Source organism: Chinchilla lanigera, unplaced genomic scaffold (assembly GCF_000276665.1).
Source record: "Chinchilla lanigera isolate Chin_1 unplaced genomic scaffold, ChiLan1.0 scaffold00146, whole genome shotgun sequence".
Classification (NCBI taxonomy): Eukaryota; Metazoa; Chordata; class Mammalia; order Rodentia; family Chinchillidae; genus Chinchilla; species Chinchilla lanigera.
This window is the reverse complement of record NW_004955547.1, coordinates 2898484-2917162: the sequence shown is the minus strand read 5'-3', so window position 1 is coordinate 2917162 and position 18679 is coordinate 2898484. Positions and strand designations below refer to the sequence as shown.

Here is an 18679-nt window from a genome sequence, read left to right as displayed (position 1 = left end):
CAGCATAATATACACCTTTCTCAAGATCACATGAAGTATTGACCATGATAAATCATATTTGGGGCTATAAAATATAATTTAACAAATTTAAAGACTAGAAATTATAAATTGTCTACATTTAAACCAAGAGCAAATTAAGTCCAAAGTAAGCAGAAGAAATAAAAAAAATTAGAGCAATGATCAATGAAATTTTAAAAAGGAAATTAATAGAGAAGATAAATTAAACCAAAAAGATGTTTCTTTGAAAGGATTAATTAAATTGATAAGCCTCTAGCCAGGCTAACTAAGAAAAAAGGAAAAAGGATACAAATATTAATCTCAGGAGTGGATGAAAAGGCATCACTATAGATCTTATGGGTATTGGTAAGATAATAAAGAACACTATAAACAACTCTCCACCAACAAATTTCATAACCTACATGAAATTAAAAACATCCTTTTGATATTAGCATCCCCCAATGAAATACTTGATATAAATGCAAAAAAATACATAGATGCATATGAGGAAAACTCTCAAATCTGATGAAAGAAATTGGAGAAGAAGTAAATAAATGGAGATATAGTCCATACCTGTGGATAGAAAGACACAATATTGTGAAGAAGTCAATTCTTCCCAATTTAATCTATAGACACAATGCAATCTAAAACTTCCAGCAAGTTGTTTTGTATATATCAGTAACTAATTCTAAAGTTCCATGAAGAAGGAAAAGATCTAAAATAGCCCCACAAGACCCTGAGGAAGGACTAAGTTAGAGCACTAGCAATGTCTGACTTCAAGATTTACCACGAAGCTACAATAATCATAAAAGTGTGGTACAGTGAAAGTAGTGACAAATTAGCTCATGGAACATAATACAGAGCCTAAGGCAAAGGCCACATAATGGAGCAAAGACAGTCTTTTGAACAGATAGTGCAGAAACAATTGGATATCCACTTGAAAAATATCTAGATAGAGACCTTATGCCTTCTCAAAAACTAATCCAAAATTGATGATAGAACTTTATATAAAGCACAAAACTGTGGAACTCTTAGTAGGCAATATAGCAGAAAAAGCTAAATGACCTTGGGTATGGCAATGACTTTTTAGATAACAATACCAAAGTTAAGAACCATGAAAGAAATAATTGATAGGCTAGACCCATTTAAAACTAAAACTTCTTCTCTGTGAAATATGATGTTAAGGGAATGAGAAGTTAAGCCATGGACTGAGAAACAACATTGTCAAAAGACATATAAGAAAGGGAGTACAATAGACTGTTATTGAAAATATACAAATAACTTTAAAAACTTAACAGTAAGGAAAAACAAACCCAATTATAAAGCGAGCCAAAGTCCTTCTGAAAAGACAACTCACTGAGGAAGGTATATAGACAGCAAACATATGCAAGATGCACATCACGTGTCATCAGAGATTTGTGAATTAAAACAGCAATGATCATATTCGTGTATCAAAGATCATGTTTGTATGTCCTATAGATGCACAACAATGCTAAAATGAAATCTATTACTCTGTATAATCTATATTCACTAAAATGAGGCATCACTTATATCTAGAAGAACAGCCAAAATCCAGAACACTGCCAATATTAAATGCTTATAGGCATTGTTGTCACTGCTGATGAGGAGGGAAATGGTGCCATCATTTTGGAAGATAATTTGGCAATTTTTAAAATAAACTAAACATAATTTTATCTTACAATCCAGCAATTGTGCTCCTTGGCATTTACCCAAATGAGAAGAAAATATATACCAATGCAAAAACCTATACATGGATGTTTAAAAACTTTATTGCTAATTGCCAAAACTTGGAAGCAACTGAAATTTTTTTGCTAAGTGGGTGGATAAACAAACTGGTTTATCAAGACAATGGAAGATTATTCTGCTATGAGGCCACTGAACAACATAGAGGAACCTTAAATGCATGCTACTAAGTGAAAGAAGCCAATCTGAAAAAGCTACACACTGTATGATTTCAACTATATGATCTTCTGCAAAAGGCAAAACTATAGATAGTAAAAAAGATCAGTGACTGGCAATGATTAGTGGGGAGAGGATGTTTGGGGTAAGCACAGATGAATTTTAGGGGAGTTGGGCCAGGGATTTAGCTCAGTGGCATAAGCGCCTGCCTGGAAAGTGCAAGGTCTTGAGTTTGATTCCTGGTATCCCCCCCAAAATTACAGAATTTTAGGGAAGTTAAACTATCCTGTAGAGTATGATAAATGGTGGATACAAGACATTATATATTTTTCAAGATTTGCAAGAGGAGTATGACCAGAAGTGAACTGTAATGTAACACTCTTTTCTCTTTGTTTTTCCACTACAAAAACTTGGGTAGTGGGGACATATCACTATAGATTCATCAATTGCAACAAATTACTACTTTGCTAGTGAATGTTCATAGAGAGAAGGCTGTGCATGTGTGGGGGCAGAGGGTACATGGGAACTCTGTAATGTCTGCTCAACTTTGCTACGAACCTAAAATTGCTCTAAAGGTCTTTTTTTAAATGATACAGCTACTTTGGAAAACTAATATACCTTTGCTCTGATGCATCAACTACATTTTCAGTATTTCACACAAACAAAATGAAAACACATATCCACAGAAATGCTCACAAAGTTCTTCATACCTCCTTTATTTAAGGAAAGCCCCAAATGGAAACATCCCAGCAACCCATCAATTGGAATGGGTGGATACACTAGCATACTAAGACACCATTCAGCTGTAAAATAAAATGAACTGTTACTATTTGCAACAACCTGGATGATTCTCACTATCATTTTGTTGAGTAAAAAGGCCCAGAATGACAGAAGTATATATCTCTATATATCTACATTTATATGTATATGTATATGTATATCTATACCTATCTGATGATTCTTTTGTGGAAATCAAAGTAATATTTGCTTGCATTGGTTAGACGTGGGAGAGGCATGAAGGCATATTCTGGAGTGACAGAATATCCTGTCTTGATAGTTTGTGAGTTATAGAGATGTGTGAACTTGCTGAAATGGATTGAAATCTACACTTAAGATCTGTGTGTTCCGCTACATGTAAATTAAACCTCAAAAAAAATCCCATTTTATAAAACAAGGCTCTTTTACTTTTCAAGTTTTTGTAGTGAAAAAGCAAAGAGAAAAGAGTGTTGGGAATGGAACTGACACTAGCCAGCCAGCTTTTTCCGCCCCAAACTCCAGACCTTCCTCTGTGCCATTTGGAAAGATCCAGCCTTTTCCTCTCCAGTGGCTGAGAGAAGGGTGGGAGAAAGAGGAAGGAATTTGTCAGATCCCTCAGAGGCCTCACTTGCAACATTAGTTCCATAGACTTGTGCCAGAGATTTCAAGGATCTGTCCTTAATCCCAACCCGAGGCTTCATATGACATCATAAAGGATTAAACATGGATCTAGTCATTAGCTGCCAAGAAATCTCAGAGAGATAATTCAAGGTTTGTTTGCTGTCTAGGATATTTGGGCTATGAGTTGAGTGATTTTGACATGAATCTGTTTAGGTAGGAAATGCTCCAATTCTCCCACATTTGGAGAAATTACCCATTGTATCTTACCTAACCAACTAACCAGATATTTCCCCTTTACTGACAGAGTTTAACCAGAAGGTACATATAGCAAGGCACTCACTGTTCCCTAAATCTGCATGCACCTACATCATTTAATCCCTTTTATATCTCACTGGGAGACTGTTGGAGTATTTTTCCCAAAAAAATTACACAATGTACCGAGGTTGATCCTAAGGTTGTGAAGAAGCAGAAGCCAGAAGCTCAACATAGAAATGGGAATAGAAAGGAGGTGGGGACCTGAAGAAGGATTCAGAGCAAAAAAAACCAGTCTGTAGGGCCATCTCCTAGAGATTCCCCCAGTCCCTCTGGTGCCCGCGCTTGGCTTCCTTTACTCTTGTCAAGACCTCTGATACATAGCAAAAGGACAATCCGGCCCTTGTCACCTCCAGAGGTTTCCACCCTGTTTGTTTCAGACATGCCCTAACCTGGTCCTATCATTTAGCTTGTGCCTTTCTACCATTTCTAAAGTACTTCTTGTCATCACCAGCATTACTTCTTCCTCAGATCATCATATTGCTTCATGTGCAAGATACGTTGTTCTTCCTCCTCCAACCACTTTCCCCAGGTAAGCCAAGTACTGCACCCTCCCTCCAAATATGTTCCCAGTCCTCAGCTAATTCTGCACTTACTAATGCCGTACCTGTTCCAGCGTACCTGCCTACCCAATATCAGTATGTACAAGGTGAATCAAAGCAAGTTGAGCACTTACAAAATCTATTACTCAGTGACCAGGTTTTACAGGAACATATACAAAATGAATTTATAAAGGAACCGTCAGAGTTATTTCTGTAACTGTATACTCAGTATATGATCCCTATGGCATAGAACATGCATCAATCCCATAGACTAATAAATGCACCCAACTCTTTCTGGACCCTTTGTCACATACTACTTTTGATTGTTGATACGGCCACCTCACTGCTTTCTTTTGTCCTCTCAGATATGTGGAGCAGAGGTTCTTGACACATTCTTACTGGAAAAAGTTACAGAGGGTAACATCAGGGGATTTGGGACCACCATTCCACAGGCAGGTCAATGCTGGGAAGTAATCTTTTTTAACACTATGGAAGATGTCCTCTCCGTACCAAGGGACCTGAGCTGGAATCCTATTGCCCTGGAAAATGGAGTTGTCAGAGGCTTGCTACAGCTGCAGAGAAAGCCACTCTGGTATCATGTCTTCATGTGACCCTAACCTGGTATTCACAAAAAATGGGTGGACCATATATGCAAAAGCTGAGAAATGTAAGAGGAGTTCTGATTTTAGTGCATAGTGTGTGCTCACAAACAACCTAGTTACTGTGGAATGCAGTCTCTGTACTTCCTCAACCACTCTGTCTATTAGGAGCCACAGTTTCCACTCCACCCCTGGAGCTGCTGTCTGTTATCACACGTGCGGTGGCTGCATGTGTTTTTTCCCTGGTTGCTCCCGGGGACCAGACTGGGTCCGTGGGATTCCCTATGAACAGCATCATCCTGCGTTGTGGATTGCAGGATTACGTGCTTAGTCGTCAGCTTTCCATGATGATGACAATAGCCTCTCCCTCCTTCTCATCAGCCAGCTCCACCCAGGCAGGTAGAGAGATGAGGCAAATCCTCTTGAGGTGACTTTCCAAGGGCTCAGGCGCCAGGGCTTCCCTCCTGTGCCTTCTGTAGGCTGGGAATGATGTGGGAAGTAAAGTTAACCTCTGGGCTCAGAGGAGGCATTCTGCATTCCAGGACATCAGAGGAATCTTTGGAGGGAGGTCCTGCACCTGCATGGGGCTGTCCTAGCAGAGAGTGGTGGCCAGACTCCACAATCCACTGGGGAGGAGGCCAGCTGTCCTCCTAGTTACTCAGGCTGTTGTTTGCTTTAGTTTCTCCCACATAGTTGCCTGAACTATCGTCCTTTGTTCTAGTCTTGTTACGAAGGCCAGGCCTTCCCCATTCAGCTCCTCTGGGAACCCAGAGCTCCCCTGGACTCTACCGTGATACCTGATCCAGGGTTACCAGGAGATTTCATCCAAGAAGGAAGCTCTCTAATCTTCCAGGGGATCCCACTGCTTAGGACCACAACCCTCCCTTGGGCACTAAAGCGAGGGTGGAGGAGGGTTTAGAGGACTGGATTCTTAAGAGGGAGAGAAACACAGCCCAGGCCAGGGTGGCAGGCTGAATGTAGCTAGAGAACACTGGACACTCCCAGTCTCCAGACCAAAGTGGGGAGTGAGAGAGAGAGGAGAGAGGGAGAGAGAGAATGAACCAAGTACTAACTTGCCTTTAATTGTGGTTTGGGCCAGCAGGAAGTGAAATTGGAAATGGATCTTCTGGTGAAGGGTGTGAGAGTTTCCCTTGCAATTCTTCTCCCACCACCTTAGAAGCCCCCTTCATCTCTCATGGGGTGTCCTGTCTCACTGTTTATCAGCGCCACTGGAACTTGTTCCAGAGCATTCTCAGGCAGGTGGGGATGAAAATTTTTTTTATTAGAAAATGTCTTATAAATCTGCCAGTGGAGAAATACCTGCATCAGGAAATTAAGCGTGATGTTTTTTATTGCTAGTGCCGTCCTGTGCATATGTCAAGCCAGGGACTGGATAAGATGTAGAAGCTGGGGCTGGGGATTTAGCTCAGCGGCAAAGCGCCTGCCTGGCAAGCGCAAGGTCGTGAGTTCGGTTCCCGGTACCGGAGAAAAACAAAAAAAACAAAAACAAACAAACAAAAAAAGATGTAGAAGTTAAACCATCCACTGGTGGGAAATGGTTGAATATGAGGTCCCTGCTACAATTAAATGATAACTTCATTTAGGGACGATTCTACCCCCACCCTCAAAAAGGCATGAAATCAGGACTGAGGGAGGAGCTGATGGGACTATCTGTGCTGGTCTCTGTGGCCACAGCCTGGAGGGCAGCCTGGGACCTAGTAGAGGAAGAGCAAGGAAGACTGGCTGTGGAGGAGAGAGGGCAGCCTGCTGAGTTCATGCCAAAGACCCAACTTCACTCTGATCATGTTTTTGCCCAGGTGCTTGGACAACATGGTGCCTGCTTGGGAGGGTGTCTCCGCTCCGCTGCTGTGCTGAGCACCTGCAAGTTTGTAGGAGACTCATCTGATTCTGTTGCTTTCCTGACTGCTGCAGCTCTGCATGGCTCTGGGAGCAAGGCAAACCTCTACACAAGGCTTTCCAGACCTCTACTAACGCATCACACACTTGCAGCATTGACTTCCTTTCTCAGTCTCTAGCCACCCCCTCTACACACACATATAAATAATATATTAGTTCCTGAAGCTTCCCATGGATCCTTACACACAAAACTTCTTCATGCTTCCTCAGAGTAATATTAGCTCATTTTCACTGAGAATTCATGTACCAGATTTTCTGCCAAGATCTTCATGTAAATCACCTCATTTCAGGCTCAAAACAACACTGTGAGGCAGTTACTATTTCCACCCTCTGTTTACATTTATAAAAATAAGTATGGCAGGGTCAGAGACACACAAAAACCTGGTCGGATCTCAAAGCTCATGCTATGAACCAGAAGATGACAGGGATCTGCTTTAAAGAGAAGAAAAATAAGTCAATACTTTATATTTTGCAAGTGAAAATCTTTGTCATAAGACTCTGGACTCTGCCATTGTGGTGTGAAATCAGCCATAGACATGGGACAATGATATGCATATATTCTCACCAGACAGACCCAAGGAACTTCCCCTCAGAAAGGAAACAGAGACCCCCCTCCAACTCTCCACACCTACAGAGTAAGTAGGGTTGCCAAGTTGTGCCACAGAAAGCATTTAAAGATGTGTCAACGAGGGCAGAGAAGAGATTTATTAGGCAGAGTTAAAGAAGAACACAGAAAACAGTGTGGCCACTCAAGGGAGAGGTGCACCATGGCTTGGGCTGGGAATGTTTATGTGTTTTGGCAGAGGGTGTCCCCAAGATGAGTTCTCCAGGATGTGTATTCTTAGTGTCTCTCAGGTTACCTGTTCATACGCTTAGAATGCAAGCTATCTGCATTTGTTTAAAGTTTAGACATATGGTACTGTTAATAGTGCTGCTTTTTGAGCATGAAAATATGGAATTTGTGAATCTATAGCCTGGAGGAAATGGTAGGGTCAATTAACCAGTTGAAAAGCAAGGGCCAAATTTATAGGATTATTGTACCTTTAAGATTCTTAGGAATTTGGGGGGGTTTCCCGGAAGGAAAAAAAGACATTATAACCATGGGTAACTGTGATTGTGTTCTAAAGCTGAAGTTTTCTTAAAAATACAACTTTTAAATTATGATTATCCTTGTCTTTTTCCCCATTTATCTCTATTTATTCTATCCTGCCCTTATTAGGACATTGGGCAAATGCACATTGCTCCCACCTAACTTGCTCACCCTTTGTACCCCACCCAGCATCATCCATGCCACACCTAATGCCCCTCTCGCAGGAGAGTACAGTGGATCAGCGCACCAGACCATGAGAAGGAGCGCTTCTTTCCCAGAACTGGGTGGAAGCACATTCCTTGTGAACCATTGTGCAACGAGGGTGGAGGTAGGGCTGCCACTGCTATTGTCTGCAGAAAGTATCTCTTTCCTGCCAGACGCTGAGTTAGCACCACATTTGGGCAGAGAGCTCTCTGCCTACCTGTAAGCTGTGTCCCCCTGGTGGAGATAACAGACTGGGTGTCAGACAGTAACAGGTGCTTTCTCTAGGCCCATCTCAACATAGATGTTCATCTTTCCTCCCATGCTTGTTCACTTAGGCACATGTTCTCAGAAAACAGTATGCCTAGTACTGCTCTCCTGTCTCCACATTCACAGTACTTAATATATGGACTTGAGAAAATAAAATTTATAACCTTATAAACCAAGCACTATGCGCATATGACAACCTATGGCCCCTCTGAGAAGGTGTCTAGAGATTTGTGATTTCAAGCACTGAGCTTACAAATAAAATTTGGAGTTTACTTGTGAAGTCATCGTACTTGTAAGGGCATATTTTAATGATTCATTACTTCTATATGCCCCTCAAATTTCTGGACACACCCTATAGTAAACTGTTTGATTCTTGATTCCTAAAAAATATCAAATGCAGTTGAAATAAAACTTCTGTGAAATTTTCAAGGACTTTTATGCTTCTCATTTTGGATTCTTGAAAGTTCTAAGTGAGCATTGAAATACAGCACAGGAAAGTGTGTATGAACTGGAATTGGACAGATGACTTTCCAGGAGAACTGGCCCAATGGGAAAGCAAAGAGTGAGGAGGGAAGTGCAGGTGTGAAAAGAAACTCATGCAGAGGTCCGGTGATGTCTACTGTAGTCTTCTCTAGAAAGCAGACAAAGGTCAGGTTATCATGGGAAGTAATGTTGCTCTTACAGTGAAAAATCACAACTGTATCCCTCTCACCTTACAAGGTAGGGTGTATGACTCCTAAATACTTGCATTGCCACGCCTAGACCACCAGGAAAGACAGCCAGGAGCTGTAGAACTGGATGAAACATGGGAAGAAAACCACGGCAGGGCACTTCTTGCTCAGGCCAGTGAGAAATGCTTTAAGTCCTCAGGAGTGTCCCCCAAATGTCCGAAAAGGAAGTGCTGAGAAAATAAAAACCTGTGTGGGAAGGGGGCACACAGGGAGTGTCTGAACAGGCAGAAGGAAGAGAGAGCTATCACAGATCAGTTCCTTGTCTCCTTTGTTTAAGAAGATGACTAACTCATGACTTCAGTGAATTTACTTCTAGGCTTATTGTGTTGGAATCAAGTCAAGGCTGGAAGGCAAGAGAATTTCTCCATGACTAAAGGAAGCCAAAAAGCAAACTTCAAGTTTCATACCTTTCTAGAGGTTGGGGGTGATCTCATTATTTGTAAAGCCATGCCCTTCCCAAACTGCAAGCTCACCTTCCAGAAGCCAGCCCAGCCCAGCCCATCTGTACCATATATAAACTGTTGCCTAAACCCATCTCTTTCACTCACCCTTCTCAGCTCTGCTCTCAGCCTCTCACGCCTTCCCAGCCTACTCAGCCCCAGGAAACATGTCTAGCAAAACCACCGTGAGGACCCAAAGCAGCAGCCGCCGGGGCTTCAGTGCCAGCTCAGCCAGAGTCCCTGGGCTCAGCCGCTCCGGCTTCAGCAGTGTCTCTGTGTGCCGCTCCAGGGGCAGTGGCGGCATTGGGGCAGCGTATGGAGGAGCTGGCTTTGGCAGCAGGAGCCTCTATGGCCTGGGAGGTTCCAAGAGGATCTCCATCGGAGGGGGCAGCTGTGCCATCGGAGGAGGATATGGCAGCAGAGTTGGAGGTGGCTTTGGCTTTGGAGGCGGAGCCGGCAGTGGATTTGGTTATGGTGGTGGAGTTGGTAGCGGTTTTGGGCTCGGTGGCGGAGCTGGCTTTGGTGGTGGCTATGGGGGCGCTGGCTTTCCTGTGTGTCCCCCTGGCGGCATCCAAGAGGTCACCATCAACCAGAGCCTCCTCACTCCTCTGAACCTGGAAATCGACCCCACCATCCAGCGGGTGAGGACGGAGGAGCGTGAGCAGATCAAGACCCTCAACAACAAGTTCGCCTCCTTCATCGACAAGGTGAGTCATGAGGCCTGGCCCTCTGCAGGGCATTTTAGGGAACCCAGATGGTGACATAGCAACCCTGCAACAGGGGAAATTAGAGCAGAGAGTGGGGACTTCACGCTGGCCCTCCAGAGAGCACAAGTGACCTCTTGGTGACAAGAGAGGAGGAGATGGAATTGGAACTGCTGAGTTCCATTTGGAACTGCTGCCTCCCCTATAGACCCACAGGTGGGGCAGTGTGACAGTGAGAAGGGCTAGGTCTCCTCTCTTGAGGATCTGAGATACAAGCAACGGCAGCAGTACTTGGGCCTGTGCGTCCCCCCAGGGGTCTGGGCTAGAGGAAAAGGTTAAAACAAACTGCAGAGAAAAAGATTTTCTTAATCAAGTAAGGAAAAAATTAGAACGAGTTACACAGTATGTAAAAATGTTAATTTATTCCACAAAACAGAGAGTGACTATAAAAATGGGATGTTTTATACAAGATATATGAATTAAATGGAAGGATAGATATTAATCTACACATTAGGGAACATTACATTCCAGTAGTTAAGATATTATCCATAATGGAAACTTGTACAATGTATCAGTAAACACTATTTTCAGCTAGAAGTGTGATTGTGTTGGAAAGACAAAGAGAAATTCTAAAGGCCACAGATTAGATTCATAATTTAGATGGTGAGAAGTCCTCAGTGGTTCATAGTGAGGTTTTCTTGGTGGTCTGTGTGGTGGAAAACAAAAATTACAGAGGAGCAAACTCTCAGCGTGAGGCTCTGTGCATCAGGGAGAAGAGAGGACCGCTGAGAGATCTGCCAACCCCTCACTTCTTGCTTTCTGCCTTTGTCTCACAAATAACCATCTGTGCCCCTCCCAGGTGCGCTTCCTGGAGCAACAGAACAAGGTCCTGGACACCAAGTGGACCCTGCTCCAGGAGCAGGGCACCAAGACAGTCAGGCAGAACCTGGAGCCTCTGTTTGAGCAGTACATCAACAACCTCAGGAGGCAGCTGGACTCCATCCTTGGAGAGAGAGGCCGCCTGGACTCAGAGCTGAGGAACATGCAGGACACAGTGGAGGACTACAAGCACAAGTGAGTCACAACAGGAGAGGAGGAGTGGGCTCAGATTCTCCAGCTCACACTGCAAAAGAATTCAGAGGACAAGTCTAGATGTGCACATAACTCTGGAGGAAAACATGTGCAGGAAAGATGATCATAAATTACTGCCAACCAGCAAAAACTGTAAGACAAGCCTGTTATGTGAGTTAGGGGTAGAATAAAAAGAAAAAAATTTGTTGTGATAACAGCAACAATCATTTGGTCTCTCTGTGGCAGGGAAAATGGATCTGGATGTTCTCCATTTATGGAAACAGGGGATCAGAGACAGTCCTTGGGTTTCCTCCACACACTGGCTCAAATGCGTTATACCCTTTCCTTGTAGATATGAAGATGAAATCAACAAGCGCACAGCAGCAGAGAATGAATTTGTGACCTTGAAAAAGGTGAGCTGACAAAGTTGGGATTGAGGCCGCTCTGCTGAACCAGAGATATGCTTCCGTGTCCCCCTCCCCTCCAAGAGGAGAGATGCCAGGGAGGTAGAGATGGATGGCCTGAGCAGGAGGGCTCAGCTAACTCCTCTCATTGCTCTGTCCCCAGGATGTGGATGCTGCCTACATGAACAAGACTGAACTGCAAACCAAGGCAGACAGCCTCATCGATGAGATCAACTTCCTGAGAACCTTGTATGAGGCCGTAAGTTTCCTCCCCCACTTGCGCTTCACTCGGGTGGGATCTGCAAAGGCAGGAAGACCTTGATGCCGGTACCTCTGTAAGTGGTATGCACAAAGATGACCTTCGCACCTTGTGTTCTGTAGGAGCTGGCTCAGATGCAAACCCACATCTCAGACACTTCTGTGGTCCTGTCCATGGATAACAACCGCAGCTTGGACCTGGACAGCATCATTGCTGAAGTCAAGGCCCAGTATGAGGAGATCGCTCAGAGAAGCCGGGCTGAGGCTGAGTCCTGGTACCAGACCAAGGTGAGCAGTGAGGTGGTAGCTGCTCAGCAATCCGTGTGTCCCAGGCTCCAGGTCCCACGCTTCTAATACCAGAAGCCTTCTGAACCACTGGGCTGGGGGAACTGCTGAAAGAATGTAGGGGTCTTCTCACAGCAAGTACACTACACATGGTTACACACTGACAGAATTTATGCCCAATCTAGAAAGCAAAAGGACTCAGAGGAAGGAGGACAGAGATCATATAAAGAACTCAGCATCTTGCTCACATGTACCCTGAATGTTCCTTCTCAGAATATACTACAGAACACTGTCAGATCCCAAGAGAACCAGACACTATGTGGTCTCCTAAGCAGCAGGGTTTGTGACTGGGTTTTACAGTGTCCAATAAGCCTGTCTAACCCACTTTTCCATAAATTTCAAGGGTATGACATGTCTTTTTACAAGTGAGAGCTCTCCTTTGCATAGGAAACCCATATCGATTTTCTGTGTCTTCAATTGACCTACAGTATGAGGAGCTGCAAGTCACAGCGGGCAGACACGGGGACGACCTGCGCAACACCAAGCAGGAAATCGCTGAGATCAACCGCATGATCCAGAGGCTGAGATCTGAGATCGACCACGTCAAGAAGCAGGTACACAAAGCAGAATCAGTTAGAGCTTGCTTCTATCAATCCTAGGCTCTTGGACTCCTGTCCACCGGGAATGAGGCCCAGGGCTGAGCCCCTGGAACGTACCAGATGATAAGCGCATTGTGTTGCCTCCCCTCCAGTGCACCAATCTGCAGGCCGCCATCGCTGATGCTGAGCAGCGTGGGGAGCTGGCCCTCAAGGATGCCAGGAACAAGCTGGAAGGGCTGGAGGATGCCTTGCAGAAGGCCAAGCAGGACATGGCCAGGCTGCTCAAGGAGTACCAGGAGCTCATGAATGTCAAACTGGCCTTGGACGTCGAGATCGCCACCTACAGGAAGCTGCTGGAAGGAGAAGAGTGCAGGTGCGTTGCTCACACACTAGCTCAGTCCTCTGAGATCTCCCAGATGTCCCACACTCACCACAACATTACAGCAGTAGTCATAATTGTGATTATTGTTCTAGTAAAAAAAACAAAAAACACACAAACTGAAAAGCAGTTCCCCCTGAACTATCCCCAGGTGCAGGCTTCCCCAGGTCTCCAGGTAGCAGGTTTCTAGGTCTCACCTTCCTGTGCTCCTCTCTCCCTAGGCTGAATGGCGAAGGTGTTGGACAGGTCAACATCTGTAAGTACCTGGGCTCCCTGCCTCCCCAGCCCCAGCCCAGCTCTGGCTCAGTGAGGTAGAATGTGCTCACTGTGTCCCGTGTCCTTGTCCTGTCTCCACAGCTGTGACCCAGTCCACCGTCTCCAGCGGCTATGGCGGTGCCAGCGGCATGGGCGGTGGCGTAGGCCTGGGGGGAGGCAGCGGCTACTCCTACAGCTCTGGTCACAGCCTTGGAGGTGGCTTCAGTTCTGGCAGTGGCAGAGGCATCAGCATTGGAGGCGGCCTGAGCTCTGTTGGGGGCAGCACATCCTCCATCAAGTACACCAGCTCCTCCTCCAGCAGGAAAAGCTACAAGCACTGAAGTCCTCAGCTCCTGGATAGGTGCTTGGCCCTCTGGCTACAGAGCTTCTTCTCAGGCCCTCATCCTCCCTTGGCCTCTGCTCTGTAGTTAGAGCTGAGAATGGGCAAGCCCCTACTTTCACTCTTTGTACCCCTTCTTCCATAGTTGCTGGCCTTCAGAATCTCAATCTCTGATACAACATTGTGATTTACTCACGTGTAGGTCCTCACCGTATTGCTCCGTTATCAAGGTCTTACCTGTGTTGTGTTATCACTGAAGTTGAACACTGCAGGGGAATTATCTACAACACTTTGCTACCACAAGTCCTTGCTTGAGACTTACTTAAGAACAGGGCAGCTCCCCTTTGGTCTCAGTTGACCAAACAATACCCCATCTTTCACATGTTGTGAGACTGTCTTGCAGTGACTGTGATAGCACAAGCCCTTCAGTGTATAGACCTATATCCCTGTGATGCCTTCACTACTCCTTGCTTTCTTGTAACTTTTAAATAAAGCAAATTTATGATATAATGCTTGGCTGAATGTTGCCTTACTTGATCCGAACAGTTCTTTACTTTTTCACATGAATAGCCATTTTTATCTTCTTTACGCATTGCATACTAGTTTGCTGCCATGATATTCAGCTTCCTCCTCAATAAGGTTCAAGCTTGATCAGCTGACTTGTACTCTTCTAGGTCTATGTCCCATGAGTAACAGTTATTCTCCTAAGTCTCAGATTCTGATATCACCAGGGATATTTTCTTAAATTCTATTGGTGTTTCTGGAGCCACCTGCCTTACCACCTGCTGTATTCACCTGTCACTACTCTTTCTGCAACATGGGTGGCTTTTCACATGGGCACCACTTTACTTGCTGCTCAGAATTTCCCTGACAGTAGAAAGTTGAAGACTGACTTCCAAAAACTAAGCCAACTTTACCACACATACATGTACCCACAGAAATAATGGAAAAGAACATTCTTGATGGGGAGAATTTGCTTGTATGTTACAAAGCCTAAGAAAGGACCATTCATATAGACAAGTAGAAGTAAAATACTATGTGTTATGTATATTTATAATGTAATAAAAGGTACTACACACAACTTGGCAACAAAGTTTGATTACTTAGATTAAACTGACCAATCTCTAGAAGACACTATATACCAAATTCTACAAAATGGTACATAAATAATCAGAGTAACCATAGACTTGTTAAATAAATTGCTCACAGCAGCCCAAGACTGTGCCCTATGTGTGCCTTCTGCTGCCTGGGTAAACTGGACCAGACAGTCCATATTCTGACAGCACCACATTTTGCAGCTTTGCACTGTGGGCTCCAGGAGCTTCCTGGGGACACTGGACAGTGTGACCTGGGTTCTGCTGCCACCACAGTTCATGTCTGGGCCCTGCATGCTCCTTCACCTGCCTGGGCATACTGGACACAGTGATCCACATTCCACTACCTCTATGGTACATGTCTGGGCCATGTGGGTTCCATCAGCTGCCTGGGAAACTCACATCAGGCATTCACTGTTGTACTGCCATTGCAGTTCATATCTGAGCCCTGGGAGGGCTGGATACACTCCACCAAATGGCCTGGTTATCCCAGACTGGCCAACCCATCTCTGCTGCAATTGTGGGTCAAGTCTGCCCCCAGGAAAACTAGTGACACTAGGGACATTTGATGAGCTGCCAGGGAAGGGTAATACTAGATGCTCCACCTCTGGCATCAAATATGAAAAGATGAAGGAGCAAACTACAATCTCAGAATTCCACCCCTCCCAGAACAAGTCCAAGAGACATCCACATAGGAGAACTTGGTAATCACACATCTGAAATCTCTGAAATGACTGCAGTGAAGTAAAGAAACAACTCCATCAGGCAATAGAAGAAATCAGATCAGAAATACATCTCAGCTAAAAAATAGAAATGACAACAATAATGAAAGAATAGTGCAGCACCTCTAAAGAAGACATATATAAAAAAATAGATGAGCACAAAAAAATGAGGGAAACATTAAATGATGTATAGGCAAGAATTAGAAAGCATGAAATGGATTCAGAGACATCAAGGAAATCAAAACTTCCATCAAAAACTGGAAAACCGCTTCAGTGAAGCTGAAGATAGAATTTAAGATCTTGAAGACAGCATTGCAGCTAATGATCATGAAAAGAAGGATCTCTTCACAAGGAACCAGGAAATATCAATTTAACAGCTGCAAGATAAGGCAAAGAGAAATAATTCAAAACTAACAGTTGTCAATAAAACAGTAGGAGGCATCAGAAATGACATAAAAAGAATATTTGCAGAAGTAATAGCAGGATATTTCCCAGGCATGCAAAAAGAATCTGACATACAGTTAAGTGAGGCATACAGAAATCCAACTAGCCATAACCAAAATAAAACTACACCCAGCCATATAAAAATCAAGATCCCCCAAATTCAGCAAAAAACCAGATAATTGAAAACCATTAGAGAAAGACAGGTCACCTATAAAGGAAAGCCCATCAGCATCATGACAGATTTCTCAACATAAATCATCCAGTTGAGAAGAGATTGGAGTGAAGTACTCCAGGTGCTGAGACAAAACAGCTTCCAATACAGACTGATATAACCTGCAAAACAATCCTTCAAATTTAAATGAGAAATATAATATTTCCATGAAAAAGAACAACTGAAGAAATTCATGAGCACCAAACCAATTTTACAAAGACTACTAAAAGGTATTCTAGAAACAGATAAAAAAAAATGACCACAATTTCAAGAACATAAATAGAAAGGAACCACTAGGCAGAGCAAGCAATTAAATAGAAAAAGTAGGAAACCAACAGCAGGAAAATAACATGACAAAGATAAGCCAACACATATCAGTTGTAACCATTAGTGTAAATAGTCTCAATTCACCAATCAAAAGAAGTATAGTGACAGAGTGGATCAAGAAACACAATCCAACAATATGCTGTATATAAGAAACACATTTAACTCAAAAAGAAATGCATAGACTGAAAGGAAAAGGGTAGAAAACAATTCTCCAGGCAACAGGAACCCAGAAAAAAGGGTGGTGATTCTGATTGCAGACAATGTGAACTTCAAATCAAAAACAATCAAAAGAGCAAAAGAAGGTCACTACATATTGATTAGGGGAAAACTACAAGAGGAGGAGATAACAAACATAAATATGTATGCACCAAATATGGAAGCACCCAACTATATAAGTCGAATCTTAATAGACATGAAAAACCAAATAACTAATAACACTATTGTAATGGGGGCCTAAATACCCCCTTGACACAGAGAGATAGGTCAACTAGACAAAAAACCAGCAAAGAAATTATAGATCTAAACCAAATCTGTGAGCAAATGGACTTAGTAGGCGTTTACAGAGTGTTCCACCTCACAACATCAGAATACACATTCTTCTCAGCTGCACATGGGATGTTTTCTAAAATAAACCACATTCTAGCCCATAGAGCATGCTTAACTAATTGCAAAAGAATTGGAATTATCCCATGCATATTATCTGACCATAGAACAATGAAAGTGGAAGTTAATGACAAAAAGAACCACAAAAACTCCATAAACACATGGAAATTAAATAATAACCTCCTGAACTATGAAATTAAAGAAGATATTAAACAATACCTACAAACAAATGGAAACATAAATACAGCTTACCAGAAACTGTAGGATGCACTGAAAGCAGTCCTCAGAGGGAACTTTACAGTGGTGAACTCACATATCAGGAAAACAAACAAACAAACAAAAAACAAATAAATAGCCTAATGTGGCACCTCAAACTTTTAGAAAAAGAAGAAGTCAAGCACAAAACACAAAGAAGGGAGGAAATGATAAAGATCAGGGCAGAAATCAATGCAACTGAGGTGAAGAAAACACTACAAAAATTAATGAATCAAAGAGTTAGTTCTTTGAAGGAATAAATAAAATCGACAAACCCCTAGCCAACCTTAACAAAAAAGAAAAAACTCAAATTCATGCAATAAAGAATGAAAAATGTGAAATCATTATAGATCTTATAGAAATTCAAAAGAACATGATTTTATGGAACATCTTATAGAACATTCAAAAGAACGGAATACCAACTTTAAAAATTTTATTCCCATAAGATGGAAAACACAGAAGAAATGGACATATCCCTAGGTACATATGAATTACCAAAGTTGAATCAAGAAGATAGAAAAATCCTGATAACACAACATCAATTAATGAGATTGAAAATGTGATTAAAAACTTACCAACAAAGAAAAGCCCAGTCCTGATGGATTCACAGTGGACTTCTACAAGAAATTCAGAGAAGATTTAATGCCAATACTCCTCAAACTCATCAATGAAATTGAAAAGGAAACAATTCTCCCTAACTCATTTCTGGAGGCAAATATTATACCGATACAAAAAACAGAGGAAGACCCAACCAAGAAAGAGAACCACAGACCAATCTTAATCCTGATGAACATAGATGCAAATATACATCCTAATGAACGTAGATGCAAATATACTCAATAAAGTACTAACAAACAGAATGCTGCACATCATCAATAAAATCACATGCCATGACCAAGTGGGATTCATCCCAGGGATGCAAGGATGGTTCAACGTATGGAAATCAATAAATGTGATACAGCATATCAATAGAGCCAAAGACAAAAAACACATGACCATCTCAATAGATGCAGAAAAAGCTTTCGACAAAGTCCAACATGCATTCATGATAAAAACTCTACAGAAAACAGGAATAGATGGTCTTTACCTCAGTCTGATCAAAGCTGTCTATGCCAAACCAACAGCCAACATCATACTAAATGGACAAAAACTGAAAGCTTTTACTCTAAAATCAGCAACAAGACAAGGATGTCCACTTTCACCACTCCTATTCAATATAGTTCTGGAAGCATTAACCAGAGCCATTAGACAAGAGAGAGAAATAAAAGGAATAAGGATAGGAAAGGAAGAAGTAAAATTATCACTATTTTCAGATGACATGATATTTTACAT

At 42.7% G+C, this 18679-nt stretch overlaps 1 protein-coding gene across 1 annotated transcript; it reads left to right on the top strand.

The window, feature by feature from the left end:
* Positions 1-9492: 9492 nt before the first annotated feature.
* Positions 9493-14201, top strand: Krt6a (keratin 6A, type II). The gene is made up of 9 exons (XM_005411944.2): positions 9493-10103; positions 10960-11174; positions 11524-11584; positions 11739-11834; positions 11957-12121; positions 12607-12732; positions 12870-13090; positions 13318-13352; positions 13454-14201. Exons 1-9 carry the CDS (start codon positions 9564-9566, stop codon positions 13690-13692), a joined length of 1698 nt encoding a protein of 565 aa, XP_005412001.1. The 5' UTR covers positions 9493-9563; the 3' UTR covers positions 13693-14201.
* The last annotated feature ends 4478 nt before the right edge of the window (positions 14202-18679 follow it).